The sequence below is a fragment of the Rhincodon typus genome, chromosome 26 (genome assembly GCF_021869965.1).
Source record: "Rhincodon typus isolate 14 chromosome 26, sRhiTyp1.1, whole genome shotgun sequence".
NCBI lineage: Eukaryota > Metazoa > Chordata > Chondrichthyes > Orectolobiformes > Rhincodontidae > Rhincodon > Rhincodon typus.
Window position 1 is genome coordinate 25,184,167 of NC_063357.1, and position 16,854 is coordinate 25,201,020.

Here is a 16,854-nt window from a genome sequence, read left to right on the forward strand (position 1 = left end):
ACTACCTCATTGTTCCTTCACTGTTGCTGGGTTAGTATCCTGGACGCTCCCACCAGCAGTTTGGTGCATCTAACCAATGCAGAGGTTCAAGGAGGTATCTTACCAGCAACTTCTAGGGCAATTAAGGATAGGTAATAAGTACTGGTTTAGCCAGCAATGGCCCTAGTATATGAATGAATTAAAAATGCATGTAAAATACAGACAGAATAGGTGAAACTTACCCATACATTCTTAAGGTTCTCATTTCGGGAAAAATTATTTAGCTGAGTAGATAATGAACATATTTAAAATTAATCACAATGTTCTAAAAATTTAAGACCAATATTAAAATTCATTTGGAAGGGGCAGTGCACTACAGTTAGCTGTGGGCACTGTTGCAAAGTTGGTATAATACTTGTGGATTGGAAGGCAGGACATTAGATTTTGTTTGTAAAATGATGGGGGGCTGGGAAAGGAGATTGCGTGTTCCCTTTAAAAGATTTTTTAAAATATGTCTGCAGGCAGCAGCAGTGCACAGAGTTCTTGAAATTGAAACATTATATCAAAAGACTATACCGATGACAGGCAAAGTAGCATTTTTACCAAGACAAAGATTTTTGAATTTAGCCAATTAATTTAAACCAGGCCCTAGATAATCAAAACCAGAATTAAATTTAATTCTGATGGATTTGACTACCTAGGACCAATCCTATTGTTTAAAAAAAAAAAAAATCGATAGGTCATCAAGGGTATAAAAGAACAGGCCATTTGAAAAAAAAGCAGTGTGACAGTCAACTGTCATCTGCCAAGCAAACAGCTGTCAGCTATAAAGAATGAATCACTGGCTCTCACAAAACCATCATTTTCAGTAAAGGTACAGCAGTACTCTTAACTAATATTCCTGAAAGAAGAATTCTATGGAGGAATACGTTCTTGACTGGAGGACAGCAGAAAAGGAAAAGAACAAGCCCAGAAGACTTATCTTGGCTGTAATTGAGAGATTAATAAGAAAAATAAGTTAAAACTTACTTTGGTATAAGTGAGACTTATATTTATTGGAACAGCATACCATAAGAATTTTGTTTTATTTGGGAATAGTTAGGTTTGTTAGCAGTTCTGTTAATTTAACTGGTAAAGTTAGATAAAACAAATTGTTACTTATAGAGTATCAGGGATTTCTTTCACTCGACAACTCCTTTGTAACAGATGAGCAATTAAGAAATTCTTTAAACACAATTGTAATGGCCAATGTAATGATATGAACACAGTATACTTCATATTTCATCACATAGCTTAAGCAAAACCAATTTATAGCTAATTATTATATTGTTAATCCACACGAGTTGCTGTAAACAAATAAGGACAAGAAAAAAATATTTGCTTTACCTTGTAAGATTTATCAAGAAGCTGTGGTAGTTTCCTTGGTTCTTAGACGCAATTTGAACAGCCCTTAAAAGTTTACTTTCAATAATTTATGACAACAGGTAGTCCCAGGTTACAAATGGGCTTGTTACGGAGTGCATTTTTAAGTATGAGCAATTGTTTTGCAAGTTGGATCTTTAAAATCAATATTAATATGGGATCTCATTTGCAAGTTCACAAAACAGGGACCACCTGTAGCGGGAGCAATTATTATAAACAAAATTAGCACACAAATCGCAGAAGACCTCATGTAGATTCTACATTTATTTCATACCAAAAAATTCTGTGCAATGAATACACATTCATACATATTTACAATTTTTGCTATTTAGCAAAATCATATTCCTGAACCTATTATAAAACCGTTCCCATCTGTGGCTGTGAAGGGGATCAATGCCCAGAGTCCACCTTAAAAGTTTTTAACACATGTGCTCATGAGCTTGAAGCAGCATTAATAAATAACTCTGATGGAACATATTATACAGATCAAGAACATACTACTTCTGCCATGCTAAATAGTTTTACAAAAATAAAGAGCATTTGTCACCCTTTCACTTTGAATAGACAATGATTTACTGTAATGGAAACTGTTTTTGTTTACCGCTTCAAAATTAGGGATCTGCTCATGCCTGTATTAATGCCGATACCAGGAATAAGTACTGATAGGCCAGTATCAATAGGAATGAATCTATAGTTACAGTACATCTTGAGCAGTAAACATGGGCTTCATGCTAGACAGTGCAATATAAACAAATCATGGTGGGGAAATAAAAGGGTAAATATAACTGGACTTTTAAGGTTTTAAATTTGTCCATCCCTCTGCTGTTAGTAAAGGCATTACACCAGGAGGTGCACGAAGTAAAACGTTTGAGCCAAGCTCAACACATTGGCTAAAAATCAATATTAGAGTTGTTTCGAATCAAACATATGTAGAATTGCAGTTACCTAGTATAGTTCAACATCAAAAACAGGATCAAAGATGAGCAGAAGTATCATCCACAGCCAAGATATAAAGTATCGGTACTACAGTATCAGTAAACTCTTTTGGAATTTTTACAGCTTATTGGGTCACAGGAATGTCACAATAATAGTATAATAGCATTCAGTGGTCTTCTAGAGCTCAGAGACAGACTTCAGGTAACTTACTGTACCAGCAGCTTCAATGAGCACAGATACAAGAAATGCAATTCCCCCATGTCCAAGATTATATCCTTTGAGACAAGCTTTAACTGTACCCAACATCCTCAATTATTTGCATTATAGGATGAATGTAGTAACTGCATTAAAATTTGCCAACAAAACATTTACAGCACAAGGGCTTAAAAAAAAAAACCCAATTTGGGAAAGATACACTAAAAAACAGCAAATTTAGTGTTCAGAAAATATCAAGTGCATTAATTACTATGTTTACATGTACAGCATCCTACACATTAACAAGATTTAAGTTCAACAAAAGAAAAACTCTGTTAGACAACTGCCCATCTGCAAATATAAAATCTGATGGAACTGGATTTTCTACCAATAGTAGATACCTGATGGAAAACATTGCCCCATCTTTTAAACACAATTCTACATTGGCAAGTAGGCAGGGTAAAGTATAATTAACTACTGGGTGACTATAGATTTATCAGTCACATCAGCTGGATCCTGTGTTATGAACACAGTCTCTGAGGTATACAAACATTGATATATTTTATTGAAGTTTGTTTGGTTCATAGGCATTAGGTTTTTAGAAGTTTCAGTCAGAAGAACACTGCTACTATGAACCAATTGTCACCACTTCCAAGTATTACACTAATCTAGTAATCATTTAGACAATACAGTTCAACAGGTTGGGTTCTACAAAATGAAAGTAACCTCCTTCTCATGAAATCATAAGCTACTTTGGAGATTTAGAAGGCTGTTAGGGTATCAGCTTGCTCAATGACTTGGGATGCTTCTTGGTGTAAATAATTACATCAAGTTTGAAAATAAAACCTTAAAATTTGCTGCTAAACTATTTTGGGGGCACTAACACTTAACTGAGAGCTCAATTTCTGTAAGAATACAAAAGATCTCAATTAAAACATGATAGGTGGTCAGTATACCATCGAATAATGAATATGCACAACTACAACTCTTTTCAACAATACTTGGAGGCACTGAACCACATTGGCAAGGATATTTCAAAGCCAAGCAAAAACCTATTCCACCTAAATGTCCATCTGAATAAAATGAGGTGGTGGGATAAAACAAGCCCTCACAAACATCTAAAATCAATGTTCAGCGAAGTTGTATTTTTCCAACTTATGAACAGCAGCCATTTAAATAGAATGAAAGGTTTTTTTTGTTCAAGCAGTGCCCATATGTATGAATATGTTTGAACATGTCAAACTGAACTCAAATACAGAATAAAGTTTCCATCCCAGCCAACGCAACCAATTAATTAGTAGACGATTTTAATGTAGAAACTGTTTAGAAATGATCAACTATTAATTAACATGGCACAATGGTGTTACACTACAGAAAAACTATTTTCAACCTAACTAAGATCTCAATATAAACAAAATACTACTTTGACAAAAATAAAGTTATATGCAACACAGATTGAATAGGAGTCTCCTAAACAAGATTTTTTTAAAGAAAAAACATTATAGGCCTGGTTGACCACAAATATTGTCTTGGTCATGATGCCGCTGTATTAGTAGTGGCAGTATTAAAATACTGAAATAAACCTTAAACTAGAATTCAAAATAAAAATCTCCTAAAGTGCAACATGAACATGTTTTAACTTGTTAAAAATCACTGACCAATTGACTGCACTTTTATTAAAAAAAGGGTCAATTTTTGAGAGATATACTTTTTACATGAAATATTGGCTCAATATTAGTCAAATCCATAATGGTTAAGACTCTTGGTATTGAACTATTAGATTCACTGAAGCTCATTTAAAATCCTAGCAAGCTGTGACAAGAACTTCCTCGCACTCCAAAATGTCCTAGTTTAAATACCTTTGTGGCATGTTGTGACTGCATAGTTGCTGGCCTTTTAAAATCATCCATGCACTCAAAAAAAGTTAGTCCTAGAGGACCACAATACCATCTCTCAAGACAAATTCCAACTGTATTGGAAGAATTTGGACATTGAGCATTCACAGCAGGTCATTTAGCCAAGATAGACAAATTTTCAGACCCATTAATTAGACCACCAAGACTCAAGGATGCCATTAGTCACTTCCTGTGCAATATAAAAACACTTGTATATGATTTTTTAAAAAAAATTCCTTGAACAAAGGCACTTTCATTCACAATTTAACACGCAGTTTACTTTTATGGTGGGGGAGGGGGGGGGGCAGGGCGGTGGGATGGATACTTAATCACTTAGTGTATGCGAGTTTCTCAATTAAGATCTTCGAAGGAATGTGTAATACAGTTAAAGCTTGCTTTCAGTTGGCTTGTCTATTTATCTTCATGTGAGGGAGGATAAACCAAAGTAAGTCCAGGGTCCCACACAAGTATTCAATTTAAAAAAATTGTTTCTCAATGATTTTGATTTTCTTTTTATCATATACATTTCTCTCAAAAAGAATTACTGCCAAATAGACATAATGGAAGCAGGCTCTCCAGGTGTTAAGTTTGCAGATCATTGAGATTATTCCTGTTTGGATTGGAGTTGCTGTTTCCAGGCCTCATTCAAGTAAACCAGTCGTTTATAGTTGATGATGAAAAGTGTGACGTTCAGGAGATATGTAGTAATGCAAATTATGCAAAAATCCTTCAGTACAAAGTACAGGATGTAACTTAGATACAGTGCACCCACCACAGACACTATGGATGTCGTCATTAGTATTAAAGCAGCCATTGCACTCACTGTCATACCTGCAAGAAAGGGAGGAATGTTATTTCGTGAAAACAAATAAAGCCTCTCTATAGAAGGCTTCAACCTATGTATGCTTGCATCAGTAAACAAATTTGAAAAGTTAGTGCACAGTAATAAATGCATTGATAATGACCACAATCTACATGCATATTCTCTTGACCAAGGCCTTCGTATCATTGTTCAAGGAATTCAATACATAAATTACGATGCTCAACAAGAAATTGATAGCAAAGTGTAAAATTAATCTGTTTTGATAAATTAAGTGTGATCCTTATACCAAGAAAACTGATCCAAACTTTACCCAAATCGTTCTTGGATGATATTGCATTCAGAGGTGTATAACCCCAATCCAAAATTCGGTTTTTCTTTTAGTGTGACATACATACAATCATGCAAGCAAAGCAGGCCTGAACGAAAGCTAACAAAACTGATCTAGATGGCCAAAGACAAAGTCTGAGGATCTACTGGAGGACTGAGCAAGAATTCCAATAATGTTTGCTCCAGCATCCAAAGTTTGGGTGCACTTAAACTTTGCAAATGAAGGAAATGTTCACAGACAGATGAAGTGTTTTTTTTTAAATTTTTTTTTAGTCATTTGTGGGATGTGGGCGTCACTGGCTGGCTAGCACTGCCCATCCCTATTTGGTCTTCATGTGTGTTGGAAAGCTGCCTTCTTGAACTGCTGTAGTCCACCTGCTGTGGATTGACCCACAATGCCATTAAGGAGGGACTTCCTGGATTTTGACCCAGTGACAGTGAAGGAACGGCAATACATTTCCAAGTCAGGATGGTGACTGGCTTGGAGGGGAACTTGAAGACGGTGGGGGGTGTTCCCATATATCTGCTGGCCTTGTCCTTCTAGATGGAAGTGGTCATGGGTTTGGAAGATACTGTCTGAGGATCTTTGGTGAATTTCTGCAATGCATCCTGTAGACAGTACACACTACTGCTACCAAGAATTGGTGACGGAGAGTGTGAATGCTGTGGATGTAGTGCCAAACAGGCGGGCTGGATGGTGTCAAGTTTCTTCAGTGATGTTGGAGCTGCACCCATCCAGGTAAGTGGGGAGTATTCCATCACACTGCATTGGGATATGCAGTCTCTTAAAAGCTTGTGGTAAAACAATGGCATAAGCACACTATAATGCATATTCTCCAAGCAATAGAGGAAATTTGAGAATAAATAAAGCATATATTTTTATTCTGCACACAATTATTCTATCCTACAAACCAATTCCACAAAAAGACTATACCAAAACAGTTTGCAAAAATATCTAGAAGTTCTGAACAGAGAATCTGAAATTTTAGTGACAAAGGACACAAAATTGAACTTTCTGGTGTTTTGCGAGAGTTATTTCCTCACACATATACACTAATTTCTGTATCAATAAAATTAACATCTACAGTTGTTTCAGAGATAGTAGGAACTGCAGATGCTGGAGTATCTGAGATAACAAGGTGTAGAACTGGATGAAAACAGCAGGCCAAGCAGCATCAGAGGAGCAAGAAAGCTGACTTTTCGGGTCTAAGACCCTTCTTCAGGGAAGACCCTGTTATCTAACATCTACAATTAATTTTTCTTAAACACGGCTCTGTCACACGAGGAGAGATTGAGAACTCTAGGTCTGTACTCAGTGCTTAGAATGATACAAGGGGATCTCAGAAATTTGCCTGGATAGAGTAGATGTGAAGATGACGTTTCCACTAGTGGGAAAAACCAGGGCCTGAGGACGCAGCCTCAGAGTGAGGGGGGTTGACCCTTTAGAACTGAGACAAGGAAGACTTTCGTCAGCCAGACAGTGGTGAATCTGTGGAACTCATTGCTACAGAAAGCTGTGGAGGCCAAGTCGTTGAATGTCTTTGAGACAGGTAGATTCTTGATTAGTAAGTGGATCACAGAAGGCACGAGAACAGAGTTGAGAAAAATAGCAGCCATGATTGAATGGTGAAGCAGACTTAATGGGCCAAATTGCCTAATTCTGCTCGTTCATCTTTTGGTTTAAGATGTTGTGTCATTCAAACTGCTTCCTATAATCTAGCTCACACTAAGGCCCATTCAGTCATGAGCCGCGAGGATTGTTTACGGAAACCCACGCAGACACAGGGAGAACGTGCAAGCTCCACACACAGACAGTTGCCAGAGGATGCAATTAAACATGGGTCCCTGGCACCGTGAGGAAGCAGTGCTAACCACTGAGCCACTGTACCAAAGTAGATTCAATGAAACTCCTCAAAAGGGGCTCTTTTTTGTTTCTACATAAAAGGAAAAACCTGTGGTGTTTATTAGATAGATCTTTTGCAAAAAAGCAGACTATGCAGAAGGAGGCTGTAGTTTTCCATCTGCTGCTAGATGTCCAATGTTACTGTGAACTGCCAAAGAAAAATATAAAAACAATTGTGTTGTTTGCCTTTAAGCAGTTTCTTGTCAATGCTCACTTTGCCAAAGTCAATTTCTTTACACAACAACTTAATTTCCTAAAGACTAATTCATTAATATGATTGAAAACACCACATTAATATTAAGACAAAAAAGAGTGAGGCAAACATACTATATCTTTAAAGGTGTTGGAATATATTCATTCGGATCTTGAGGACTGGAAAATCACTAATGTAACCACCCATCTAAGAAGGGAGTAAGGCAATAGACAGGAAATTACTGGCTGATCAGCCTGATCTAAGTTGTTGGTAAGATTTTGGAGTCCATTGTGAAGGAGGAGATTCCCGAATATTTGGAAGTGTATGGTAAAATGGGGCAAAGTCAGCACGGCTTCATCAAGAGTCGGCCACAGCCGACAAATCTGTTAAAATCCTTTGAGGAGGTAACTAGCAGATTAGATGGATGTTACCTAATTGGACTTCCAGAAGGACTTTGACAAGGTGCCACACAGGAGGCTGCTGAGTAAGATAAGGGCCCATGGTGTTAGAGGCAATGTGCTAGCATGCATAGAAGATTGGCTGTCTGGCAGAAAACAGAGAGTGGGGTTAAAAGGGTCCTACCCAGGATGATAGCCGGTGACAAGTGGTGTTCCACAAGGGTCAGTGTTGGGACCACAACTTTTTACTTTATACATTAATGATCTAGATGAAGGAACTGAGGGCATTCTGGCTAGGTTTGCGAATGATACAGAGATAGGTGGAGGGATAGATACTATTGAGGCGGCGCAGTGGCTGCAGAAGGATTTAGACAGGTTAGCAGAGGAGGCAAAGAAGTGGCAGATGGAACACAATGTGGGAAATTGTAAGGTCATGCACTTTGGTAAGAAGAATACAGGCAATAGACTACTTTCTAAATGGGGAGAAAATTCAGAAATCTGAAGTGGAAAGGGACTTGGGAGACAAATGTCCAGGATTCTCTTAGGTTGAGTTGGTAGTTAGGAAGACAAATACAATGTTGGCATTTATTTCGAGGGGACTAGAAGATAAAAGCAGGGATGTACTTGAGGCTTTAAAAGGGTCTGGTCAGACCACATTTAGAATATTGAAAGCAATTTTGGGCCCTATACCTCAAGGAGGATATACTGGCCCCTGGAGCTGGTCCACAGGAGGTTCACGAGAATGATCCCAGGAATGAAAGGCTTAACACATGAGGAACGTTTGAGAACTCTGGGTCTATACTCGATAGAGTTTAGAAGGATGAGACGGGATCTAATTGAAATTTACAGAATACTGAACAGCCCGGACAGAGTGGACGTTGGGAAGACAGTTCCATTAGCAGGACAGACTAGGACTCGAGAGTACAGTCTTAGAGTAAACGGATATGAGGAGAAACTTCTTCAGCCAGAGTGGTGAATCTATGGAATTCATTGCTGTGGAAGGCTGTGGAGGCCAAGTCATTGAGTATATTTAAGACCGAGATAGATAGGTTCTTGATTGTGAAGGAGATCAAAGATTACAGGGAGAAAGCAGGAGAATGAGGTTGAGAAACTTATCAGCCATGATTGAATGGCAGAGCAAACTCTACGGGCCAAATGACCTAATTTCTGCTGTGTCTTACAGTCTAACTTGGAAGTTGCATATAATGCCAGACATGGCATGAGGTAACATACAATACTTAAGACTTTAACATTGAAGCTTGCCTTCATTATAGAGAAGCATTGCATTCTTGAAATCAGGAATAAATGTGCACTGTAAATCAACTGATTTGTTCTGGAACAAAGTAAGTGGTGAGTGAGATATTATGTATGCTCTCAGACTCACATGGATTGGCATATTTGGAGGTAACACTGATAAACAAGAATCCACGAATCTTTACAAAAGCTGGTCAAGAGAACCGCTGCAGTCAAGGGTCACTAATTTCTGTGGCGTCACATTTTGATTAAGATAGTTAAACTTTGTTCTGTCAACTCAATACAACTTGATCCAGGATTTCAGGTTTCTTAGTAAATATGCCAACAAGTCCATTATTACTGCATGGTATATAACTACATCCTTTGCAAGTGAAGAGTTTGCAGGGCTGATAGATGCTGAAAAAGATTTAACCATTTTCCACAGCCAGCGAAGATCAGAGCCTAGAATAGATCTGAAGGCTTACGATAGGATATTTCCATATGGGAGCATAAATTTAGAATAGAGAATGACTTTGTCGATATACCACACCTGTTTAAGTACTTGCGCTTTCTGGCTAGAGCTATAGTATTTTAAAAACACAAGTTCCAATCAATGCCAGCATTTAATTTGGATTGTAAACAGTATTATAATTAAATAAGGCTGCCTGAACCAAAGAAAATTCACATCCAGATCACCTGACTGTGAAAGGAAATACCACTGAGGAAATAATTCGTTTTGAGACCATTCCATTCGACAGCAAAACAATCAAACATTAAATTTAGGATTCTCTAAGATACTAACAGAAGCAGCTTGAATGTATACCCGACACTGGTCAGGCATGCAGCATGAACTTTGAATGTTTTCACAGCGACTGGAGATTCAGCATTCAGATAAGCTAAACTAGCAGATAAAGGAAATAAGCAGTACAGATAGTGGTTTCCGACCCAATCTTCATGGTGGAAAAGGCTGTCATTGTTCAGAAGAATGGTGCAGCAACAAGGCAGATTAAGTTTTATTGATGTTCTTTAACAGATCTAATCGTGACACTGAAGTCGCAAGATCTGTAATCAGTAAATGCTGTCATTCATAGATCAGATAGCCAAATGGCTAATTTGCCTTAAAATTGTTTTTATTTCACCATAGTTCTAATATTTATCTTGTATTATTAATTTAGATAAAACAATTAGCTTTGGAGTGAGAAGTATTAATAAGAGACCATTAACTCCAGAAAATAGCAACAGGAAAGCTTGTAGCTAATAAAACTGGGAAGGATGAAGAATTATTCACTATGGTAACATTTCCAGGGAAAATAAGGATTGAAATAGATCAACCCTATACAGCTCTATCCTTCAGCAAGTTAAGTTTTCATGCAGACCAATGTACAGTTTAGTACAACAGAACATAGCTTTATATTTTTGCATCCCAGTTTTTTTAAAAATCCCGTAATAGTTTCTGACCACTTAAAAATTAAACCATGTTCTGGGACACAGGACAAAAACCTTCTAGATAAATGCAGAAATTTTAAAAATAATAAAATCCACTCAATTTATTAATTGCTTCATCCAATGAATCAGAATTTAGCTTAGGACTTTTGACCACATTTATTCTTATTGTGATTGCATGATCAGGTGCCATTATGCCTCAGTCACTCTGCATGCTTCCAATCAAAATATAAAATCAACTTTCTGCGTCCTTCAGAATCCATCAGAAATTCTGCACATGGAATGTCCTTTGTTTGAATGAAGTGTGTCAATTAATTATATGGAAAAATTACTACTGTTGCAAATACAATACAATTCTGAATGAATATTGGTCTAATTATTATGAATTAGAAATGCTGGTATGAAATATATTAATCCAGATGCAAATGGTACTCACCCAACAACATTTGTAGTATATAGAAAATAAGTCCATATATACTATTTGGTTGATTCAAAGCACTATCTTTTCCAAAAATGATCCCAACAAGGCCAAATCCTCGACCCCATCTGCAATAAATGATAATTATAATTAAATGACATGACAGTAATGTTTGTGGAATTAGGAACCAAAGACAAAACACCATCTGCTTGCACATCTAACAACATGGAAAAAGATAACAGCTATACTTTGCCCAAGTACAGCAGATCAGGCTTATTAAATTTATAAATCATACTGCATTAGATCAAGATAGAACAAAAACAATTTGGCAGTTATGAAATTTCTGCTGCTAAGACAGGTAGAACTGCTAAAAGTGCTTATTGCATAGTCTCTACCCCAGAGACAGCTGTTTGTTTCCATCTCTAGAAACATTGGTTCATGTAACATCTGTTCCTAATGGTGCAGGATATAATTCACGCACATTACAATTATTGCCCACACAACATGCTCTCGTCATGAATCGGTGAGAAGAATTTTGTTAAGTTTAAAGTTCTAAAGGACAAGAACAAAACTGGTTCATCAATATTAGCAACAGGAATGCTTGGACTGGGAAGCAGAAGACAAATAAATATCACACCGGTACAAGAATATGATGATTCAGGGGGCCAGAGTAAAAGTTGCTATTAGGTCTAACTTGATGAGGCTGAAGTAAAAGCAAAGTACTGTGGATGCTGAAGATCTGAAATAAAAGGTGCTGGAAAAACTCAGCAGGTCTGGCAGCATCTCTGGAGAGTGAAACAGAGCAAATGTTGAGTCTGATATAACTCTTTAGTTCTGATATCATATTGAACTTAAAACATTAACACTATCTCTCCACAGATGTCAGATCTGCTGAGTTTTGCCAACACTTCTTTTTACTTAATAGAGCTTAAACACTGCTGCAAGGTTACTAAAGCAAGGAACACTCCACTGTCTCTCCCTCGAATGGAAACGTAAATTTCTGCAGAAGATCATCTACTTGTAACGGTGACAGAATAGAAATCTCAGATAGGCAGTTCAATCTGATTTACAATGGTTACACATTAAAAAGGCCATTCAAGCCATCACACCTGTGCTAGCTCTTTGAAAAAGCTGGCCAATTAATCTCACAGCACTGTTTTTTTTTTCCCCATAACCTTGCAAATGTTTCATTTTTGAGTAAATGTCAAATTCTCCTTTCAAAGTTACTATGACATTGAATCAGTTTCCAGGACCCATTCAGGCAGGGCATGACAATTTGCTATGTAAAATATTTCTCATCTGCCCACTGATTCTTCTGTTAGTCACTTAAATTTGCTTTCTGATTTAACTTAAATGATCCTAGCATCAGATTTGCTTTAGTGGGCTGAGTATCTTACAGATTTGTGTCCATTGCTCATTGGTAAAGCAGCCCAACCGTTTTCAATTACTTCATCGATAACTTTCCCTCTGTCATAAGTCAGACATGGGAATGTTCACTGATATACTGAAGCAGTCTGTGACCAAAAATAGAAAGACCTGGACAATACCCAGATAGGCTGACAAATGACAAGTAACATTTGTGCCACACAAGTGTTGGGCAATGACCATCTCCAATAAGAGAATCTGACCTTCACCCCATGACAATCAATGGCAATATCACTGTCGAATCCCCCACTATCAACATCTTGAGGGATTACTATTGACCAGAAAAAGTGAACGAGGCACATAAATGCTATGACTACAAGAGCAAGTCAAAGGCTAGGAATGCTGCAGTGAGTAACTTATCTCTTGATTCCCTAAAACCTAACAACGTCGACAAGGCACAAGTCAGGAATGTGATGCAACACTGCCTACTTGCCTGGGACAGTGCAGCTCAGCAACATTCAAGAAGCTTGATACCATCCAGAACAAAGCATTCTGCTTAACTGGCACCACAACCACAAACATCCAGTCACAGCAGAGCACACCATCTACAAGATGCACTGTAGAAACTCAGCGAGACTCCTTATAAGGGTAAGACAGCAGCTACATAGAATAGAATCGATTTGAACAGCCTTTATTGTCACTGGAAATACCATTACTTGTAAGCACCTCTCCAAGCCACTGACCATCCTGATGTAGAAATATATTGACAGTCCTTCAGCATCGCAGGGTCAAAATCCTGGAACTCACTGCCTAACAGTATTGTGTACCTACACCAAATTAACTACAACAGTTCAAGAAGACAGCTCCACCACCACCTTCTCAAGCGCCGCTAGGTATGGGAAATAAATGCTTGCACAGTCATGGACACACATTCCATGAATGAACTTTTTTTTTAAAAAAAATTACATGATAGCATAACTCAAGGATACAACAATTGAAGCTCATAATTAAACTGTCTTTCATACATATACTTCTTCAATACATCCAGACAGAAATTCTTTAATTACAAACAAAGCCAAATACAAATCGTTAAGCTCTTATGCATATATTTGTATGCTTGTAAATTGTTTTAATTTACAGACAGCAAATGGCAAGAGCACAGAGCAAAAAACTGTAATCAGATCTCACTCATTTGAAACAGAACAAGAAGAATATGCTTCTCATGACTGGGTCACTTAATATTTTCATTAATTAGCTCAGGCTTGCTCTCCAGTCATGTTCCATTCTCCTTTACACTTCGTGTTTCAAAAAAAAAGAAAGAGAGAGTGCAGTCTCTCCAACTTATTCCACATTCAGGGATTCTCTGTCAGCCGATCAAATAGAATATGACCTCTTCCAAGAGGATATTCTCAAAAGGCACCTCAAACTGGACTTATGAATTGAAACATCATGAAGAAATATCCATGGACTATTTAAACTAACTTCCATTCTTATTCCCTGCTTCACACAACATTAAACTACATTTTCTAATTCTGCTATTTTGAGACTTCCCCCCCCAAGAGTATTATTTTTCACAAATTATACCTAGAGCTACCTTACAGTCCATAATAGTCAGATATGTGACACCAATTAACTTTGCATGGGTAAGAAAAGAATTGGGTGGATAGGATGGTAGGCCTTAGCACATCTGAACTGTAGTGAAATTTAAGAAAGTAATTGAAAAATTAAGTCAAACAATATACTTCTGAAGTGCAATAAAACAGATTAGTATGATTACCAAACCCAAAAAAAATGCACCTTGTATAATAAAAGCCAGTTAAAGCTGCTGAGGAAGATTCAAGAGGGAAAAAGAAACAGAGATTTATGATGTGAAGATACCAGAATAATGAAAAAAGGAATGCTATAACAAATAAAACAGATGCAACTCAGACAAGTCTATAAGTCAGAGTCATAGTCATAGTCATAGAGCACAGAAACAGACCCTTCAGTCCAACTCTGCCATGCCAACCAGACATCCCAATCTGACCTAGTCCCATTTGCCAGCATTTGGCCTATATCCCTCCCAACCCTTCCTCTTCATGTACCCATCCAGATGCCTTTTATATGTTGCACTTGTACCTACCTCTACCACTTCTTCTGGCAGCTCATCGAGTAAACACTCTGCATGAAAGCTAGCCCTCAGGTCCCTTTTAAAATTTACCCCTCTCACTTTAAACTTATGCCTTCTAGTTTTGGACTTCCCCCACCCCAGGAAAAAGACCTTGGCCATTCACCCTTTCCATACCCCTCATGATTTTATAAGCCTCTATAAAGATCACACCTCAACCTCCGATACTCCAGGGAGAAAAGCCCCAGCTACTCCCTTTAACACAAATCTTCCAGTCCCAGCAACATCGTTGAGAATCTTTTCCGAGTTCTCTCAAGTCTAACATCTTTCCTATAGAAAGGAGACGAGAATTGAACGCAGTATGCTGAAAGTGAGGTGAGGCCACAACATGACATCCCAACTCCTATACTCAGTGTTCTGACCAATGACGGCAAGCGTGCCAAATGTCTTCTTCACCAACCTGTCTACCTGCAAATTCACTTTCAAGAAACTATGCACCTACATTCATAGGTCTCTTTGTTCAGCATCACTACTCAGGGCCCTATCATTAACTATATCCTGCCTTGGTTTCCCTTACCAAAATGTAACTCCTCACATTTATCTAAATCAAACTCTGTCACTCCTCAACCCATTGGCTTACCTGATCAACATCTAAGAGCTCAAAGTCAGTTTACTCTTCTTTTGCAGGTTTAAATGCAGTGAACAATATTGACTATTTGGCTATTGTCCACCTCCTTATCCAGCTTGATTTCTTTACTACCTTTGACACTGTTGATCATCTCTAACATTCTCTGCAGTCCATTTGTATGACTGTTTTCTTCCAACTTTATGCACAATGTTTCCTACTCTTACCAATGCAGTCACTGCTGGTGCATGCAGTACTCAATCCTTGGTTTTCTCCATCCTCCAGATGCTCACGCTTATGACCATCATCCCAAAGCAGGAGATCAGCTTCCACACTTGTGGCCAAAGATTACGTAACTACCATGAAATTTAGTTGTGTAAGAGTCAAGTGCATTAAGGAAGAGCGCACATTCTCCAACTCAATCAGCAAAACTAAAAAGGTACCTTCTCTTGCACCACACCCAGTTATCAAGACAACCTACCTTCTGTCTTCACACTGCTGCTTGCCTCTGGCCCATTGCCATCAAGGCTATTTTTGAGATCTTGCTACTCAACTATTGTAACGGTCTCCCAGTTGACCTCTGTCAATCATTCTAAAACCAAGTCAATGTCCTTGCCTGTTAAAATATTCTGTTACCTGTGCTCACACATTGATTTCAAGATCCCAGTCAGATTACTTCTCCATTATCTCATTACACTCATTCTACCCCATGTACCACTTTTAGCATTGCTTGGACCATCACTCTCCCAAAACTATTAAAATCACCTGTCAGTGTATTTGCTTCACACTGTTATATTCTCTACAGATTCCCTGTCAAGTTGAGGTGCAGCAAATTAGTCTATTTCTAGGATTTTACGGTAGACCAGGACAGAATTGGGGTTAAGGGCAAGGCTCTCTGTTCCTGATTATAAGAACATAAGAACTGGGAGCAGGAGTAGGCCGTCTGGCCCTTCGAGCCTGCTCCGCCATTCAATAAGATCATGGCTGATCTTTTCATGGACTCAGATCCACTTACCTGCGTTCTCACCATATCCCTTAATTCCTTTGTTGTTCAAAAAAATCTACCTTTTTTTTAAAGGAACGTTTACTGAAGTAGCATCAACTACTTCACTGGGCAAGGATTTCCATAGATTAACAATCCTCTGGGTGAAGAAATTCCTTCTCAATTCAGTCCTAAATCTGTTCCCTCTAATCTTGAGGCTATGCCCTCTTGTCCTAACTTCACCTGCCAGTGGAAACATCCTCTCTACTTCTATCTTATCTACTCCCTTCATAATTTTATATGTTTCTATAAGATCCCCCCTCAATCTTCTGAATTCCAATGAATATAATCCCAATCTACTCAGTCTCTCCTCATAAGCCTCAACTCCGGAATCAACCTAGGGAACCTCCTTTGCACCCCCTCCAGTGCCAATACATCCTTTCTCAAATAAGGAGACCAAAACTGCACACAGTACTCCAGGTGTGGCCTCACCAGCACCTTGTACAGCTGCAACATAACCTCTCTGCTTTTAAGTTCAATCCCTTTAGCAATGAAGGGCAAAATTCCATTTGCCTTCCTAATTACTTGTTGTACCTGCAGACCTACCTTC

General features: G+C 38.1%; 1 protein-coding gene across 1 annotated transcript; it reads right to left on the minus strand.

Annotated features, from left to right (window-relative positions):
- Nucleotides 1-1,647: 1,647 nt before the first annotated feature.
- On the minus strand, nucleotides 1,648-15,288 carry vkorc1l1 (vitamin K epoxide reductase complex, subunit 1-like 1). Its single transcript, XM_048612368.1, has 3 exons — nucleotides 15,278-15,288; nucleotides 11,184-11,293; nucleotides 1,648-5,258 (listed from the first exon to the last, which is right to left on the minus strand). Exons 1-3 carry the CDS (start codon nucleotides 15,286-15,288, stop codon nucleotides 5,032-5,034), a joined length of 348 nt encoding a protein of 115 aa, XP_048468325.1. The 3' UTR covers nucleotides 1,648-5,031.
- Between the last annotated feature and the right edge of the window lie 1,566 nt (nucleotides 15,289-16,854).